General features: G+C 29.9%; 1 protein-coding gene across 1 annotated transcript in view; it reads right to left on the bottom strand.

Moving 5' to 3' along the window:
- Positions 1-1548, bottom strand: part of LOC105178002 (transcription factor BEE 2) — a gene marked incomplete in the record, with an annotated part of 1832 nt that extends 284 nt beyond the window's left edge. The window contains 6 exon segments of the mRNA XM_011101330.2: positions 1-110; positions 201-401; positions 494-565; positions 668-802; positions 908-1099; positions 1189-1548. Of these exon segments, the coding sequence (XP_011099632.1) occupies positions 42-110; positions 201-401; positions 494-565; positions 668-802; positions 908-1099; positions 1189-1476 (957 nt within the window).

Raw genomic sequence — 5677 nt, 5'->3', positions numbered from 1 at the left:
GCAGAATGATGATAAATAGGCAAAATATGGATGTTCTTTAACTAATGAAAGCCGGCATTGAATAGGCTACTCGGCCAATCTGATTCCCAGCCTGAAAGTTGCTGCAATTGCTGTAAAATGCAATAGTTTCTCTCATGAAAAGTTTCATAAAAGCGTGTGTGAAACGGGAAAATAGCACGAGCTGGAGTTCAAGAAATTACAGAGATGCAAGAAGAATCGAGGAACGCTTCTGGGATTGGCAAAGAAGAGGTTCCTGGTCGTGGTGGCAGCATTTGAGATCGATCCATTGCTATATCCACCCCGCAATTTGAGGGTCCTGGTTGCATCGGGTTATACTGCAAGCACGTTGAATTGGCGGCCTCAAATTGCGCTGCTGGTAAACTGGCTATATATGCCGGAATCTGCTCACATATTTATGAATAAGATCACAAGTTAGCCACAAGACTGAAAAGTAAAAACTCTTGCTAATATAGAGCATGTTTGAGGAAATTACCTCTTTTGCAAAGATGTTATCGATGCTGAAGTCGAGCCTCGGATTTACAGCAGCCAGTTTCATAGAAAGGAACTGTAAATTTACAGACAAGAATTGCAGGTACAGAATTAATAACTAGTGATTCAGGACAAGTAACAGTTCCAGAACAAGAATCTCAGGAACTATCATCGATACCTCGACTTGCTTTTGTAAGGATTGAACATAGTTAATGATTTCATCAAGCATTCCGGCTTTGCCTGTGACCTTATAACATCCTGGGACTAAATCTTGCAGACACTTCATCTTCTTGCTGATCTTTTCCCTCCTTGCCTGTTGTCCAAGAACAACACTTAGTTCATCATACAAAGTATTAATCAAACACATATTTTCTTATCCATTTCTAACTTATTCTACGGACAATTTCAAGATACATACTCTTTCTGCTAAGCTGTGGCTATCAGTCGCCTGGCCCCGTCTCGCCCTGACATGAATGTAATCAGGCTTCTGAACCTCAGAGACCTTGGAACAAGTGTTGGATGAATTTTCCCTTTCAGTTTTCATAGTAATCTCCGATTTCTCCTCTTCTGCCAGAACCCCTTTCTCCTTTCCATCCTCTTCGACATCAAACTGCATTCAACCACATAAAAACATTAAATTTAAAAAACACAATCTTTGGAAATCCCACATGATGTTTTTTCCAACACACAATTCCCAACCTCAGCTTTCCTTTTCTTGAGCGAACACGAGACGTTGTTGGCTTCTCTATTCGCCAAGCTACTGTTACATTGCTGATCAGATTTTGGAACCACTGCCTTCGTCCTGGACGAGTCATTACTGTTGGAAACAACCGAGAGCAAGTCGAAACAATCATTTTCTTGGTTGTGCCAACTCTGCTGTTGCTGCTGGTGGTAGAGGCGTTGGAGTTGCGCTCTTTGCCGTTCCAGCACGCTGAGGTCCATGTGATTGGCAGGAGAAGCTGACGACGATTGAGCAAAGCGTAGCATTAGCCTCTGGGGACCGTCGCGATTGAGAATGGTGTGTGAATGCGTGGAATGTGAGGGCGAAATGAGGTGAAGGGAATGGATTTATAAGGGGTGGGAAGCAGAGAGGATGGAGGGCGGGCGGGGAGAGAGAGAGGAGTGGGGGCTGAGAGGGGTGGAGAGTGGAGCCCAACGTCCATTGTGCCAGTGGTGCAACCACCATGTGAGATTGTCCGCTCAACCCTCAAGGGTAAATTCGGTAATTACTACGAGTTCTTTTATTAAATTCATGGGATAAAAGAATTTTTTTTTTTTTATATCATATCTCGTCAGTATAATATATATTTATTTGAATATTTCACATTTGGATACACATATAACTTTTTCTAAATTGATTTTAATTTTCGATACAAAATTATTGAATTAGCAAGAAACATCACGGGATACAGAATTAATGATATAGATACCATGTCTTGTCAGCATAATATAAATTCTATTATTGGTGTAATGTAAAGCAGATCATCTGATATTTTTGTACCTAATTTCATATTTATTTATTTTTTAATTCTCAATCCTAAAATTGTACACTCTAACTAGCTTAGGTGGCCAGAAGGGTAAATTTGGTAATTGCTAGGTATTTGTTATTAATGAACAAGAAGAAATGCGAGGTAGGAGAAATTCTTATCAACACAATTATGAATTCTATTATTGAAGTAACATAGTTCAAATTATTTGATATTTTCGTAACTTATATATATACAAAATTTTTTATTCCCACTTAAATTTTTCGACCCTAAAACTACACACTCTAACAAACTGGGGTACGTCGGCTCCTATTTAAAAAATTGGATATTTTTATATTTTTAATTTCGAGTGAAAATTAATAATGTAACACAGTGGGGACGTTTGTATAAACTTTTTATATTGAATAGAGCGTAGTTGTAATTACAACTATAATTTTAATAAATATTTATGTATTTGGATCCAATTTCAAGAACTGTCAGTATAATACGTTATAAGATGAAGAATAGAGGTGGGGTATGTGTAATATCAAAGTAGACAACTTCTCTAAGAAACAAAATAAAACAAAGGGGATAGCAGAAAATCACATGGCATGTTGTGTTTGAGATGATGAACAACACAAAGTGAATGATTTAGACTAACATATAGTTGGGAATTGGGATAAAGCAAACAAACAAGATAAGTGTTCTACTCTGGCCCCTCAATTTGCTTATAAATATGACTTATCCAAGAATTATTATTTATTTGGGTCAGTTATATTCATAATTTTTTATATTCGATCTAATTATATAAATATTTTTTGGCTGTTGTAAAATTACAAGTACAACCCTATTCAATTAAATATAGATAATAAAAATTTAAGTTATGCACATGTACCGAATGTGTTTCAGTTACTGATTTTTATATAAATGAGAGAAGAAGAAATATGTAGTAGAAGGGGGGGGTGAAAAAAATACAAAAAAGATGAATAAAAAAGGTACTTAAAATTACCATATCGACGCCCAACCAAAAGGTACTTAAATCCATATTTATCTCAAATGAATAAATCCAAAATTTTAAAGAAACTAAAAATTTATTTATTTTATTTCAATATTACCTAAATTCCTAGTTGAAAAATATAAAAAAAAATGATATATTTATTTCCTCTAATATTTGTTTCTTGTTGAATTTCCTTTTGCTTTTTCTTTTTGTTGTGGGTAATAATGATGCTTTACTACTTTGTGAAAAAAACCCTAGTTAGATTTTATTATTATTATTTTTTTAAAAAAAAAAACTACAAAAGGAATTGGAAAGTGCATACATAAAAAGGAACCTAGATTGTGCTATTACAATAGAGAAAAGCCCTAAATTTGGTACATACAAGAAAGTAGAGATGCCTATTATGAAAAGCAACTTACATAGGTACAACTACATTAAACCCCCATAATTCATATCAAATTGACAATATTGACTTGTACAACATACTACTATTTATTACCTTATTCATGTCAAAATATGGATTTGATGATTCACTTTTTGAAGAATAAATATGACAATACAATGCCCATTTTCTTTCTTTCTTTCTTTTTTTTTTTTTAGAGGATTAGCGTTATCTCGATTATTTTTAGGGTTGATTAGTTCGATTAATCGAGTTGAACTTTCGGTTCAGTTTGATTCTTTGAATTAAAAAACCAAAATCGAATCGAGAAACTTTGGTTCGGATTCAGTTATAATCGTTTTTTTATTATTATTATTGTTAAGTGAAAAAATTCGATATATTGAAAAATATATATATATATATATATATATCTCACTGCCGTGTGTGTGTGTGTGTGTGAGAGAGAGAGAGAGAGAGAGAGTTCTTATTTCAATAGTCAATGATTTATGACTCAGTTGCATCAATTCTCACATTACATATTTTCTTTTCTATTTCTAAGGTTAATTTAGTATATTACTTGATTTTTTTATTTATTTAATATAATTTAGTAAATTACTTGATTGATTTATTTATTTAATAAATATATAGATAACTAATACATTTATTTATATATATTAAAGAAATACTTATATATTAGCTATGTATATTTATTTAATTAATAAATATAGAGATAACTAGAATCCATATGCATTATATTAAATATTTATTTACAAAAAATATGAAAATGTACTAAATTATTGATTAAGCTTATTTTTAGATAATATAAACTAAAAATATCATATTTTAATATCATTAAAAGTAAAATATGAGATATTGACTAATAACTCTAATGTATAGTGAATGAATGTATTTTGTCGTGATAAATTGAATTATAATGATAAAATTCATATGCATTATATTAAATATTTATTTACAAAAAAATTATTAAAATATACGAAATTGTTGATTAAGTTTATTATTAGATAATATAAACTAAAATATTATATTTTAAATACTTGAAGAATGAAGAATTAAAGATTGAGGAACAAATTAGAAGAAGAGAGAGAGGACAAAAAGTAAAGTTAAAAGTAAAATATATAATATATAATATATTATGATATAATTAATAAAATTAAAATATATAAAAAATTCGACTTTTTGATTGGTTCGGATACCGAACGAGGAAAAAAAACAACTCAAAAAAATTATTATTATTTTTTTAAAATCGAACCGAAATTTCGATCTGGTTCGATTTCGGCCAGTTAACAAATTCTGCAAAGTCCTAATTATTTTCAATTAAAGAACTTATTCATTATTAAAAAAATAAATAGGATAAATTACAACTATCTTCCATAAGGTTTGACTTAATTATAAATACCTACTTGTTTTGAAAAATTACAAATAAACTAATCAAATAAAAAATGCAGTCCTTAGATGGTGAAGTGGACATTACTACTTTGCTCTTATTGATTTTTTTTTAAATAGTAAGAAATTATCTGAAAAAATAAATAAAAAGATTGAGGGTGGGTAAAATAAATAATTCATAGAAAATATTTGCTGAAAAAATATATAAAAAGATTGAGGGTGGGTAAAATAAATAATTCATAGAAAATATTTGTTCATAAAAATATTTTAAAAAATTATAAAATTATAATTTATAATTCAAAAATGATATTTTGATCAGTTCATCATAAAAATTAAATAAAAACTGACGGAGGCTAACAGAATGGCTCATTGTGAGACGAACTTTAAAATTAGGGGATATATTTTGGTTTCTAAAAGAAAATTAAAGTATTTATATGCCAAACCTCATGAAAAAATAATTGTAGTTTATCCTTTGTATATATATAAAATGGTTAAATGGAATATAACTCTGTAAAATATGTGAAATGAACAAATACCCACCTATGAAAAAAGAAATAGCAAATTATCCCCTATATTTCAAAAAATGACGCAAAAGTGTTCAAGAATTACGTAATAAAATATCATATTTATAAACTAGCTAGTAATTGGGTCCAAAAAAGGTGTCTAAATAAATTAATAACGAAGAATCGAATATGTTAGTTTCAATAACGACCATTAATTATTACACAAGTAATCATTAACGTACTTGACTCATTTTATTCGTATCCTTAATTATGTCCATATACTTAATATTTAATTCATATATATATATAGTAAAAATAGAAAACATGGGCTGTACAATTCATTAATTAATAAATAAATAATAGAGTATAGAAAAGTAAATAATTGTGGAATAATTTGAGAGGTATAGTAGGAAATAGGGATGCATCAAAAAGTAAAAAG

The sequence above is a fragment of the Sesamum indicum genome, linkage group LG15 (genome assembly GCF_000512975.1).
Source record: "Sesamum indicum cultivar Zhongzhi No. 13 linkage group LG15, S_indicum_v1.0, whole genome shotgun sequence".
Taxonomy (NCBI): Eukaryota; Viridiplantae; Streptophyta; class Magnoliopsida; order Lamiales; family Pedaliaceae; genus Sesamum; species Sesamum indicum.
Note: the sequence above shows the minus strand (reverse complement) of the source record. Positions and strands in the feature narration are given on the sequence as shown.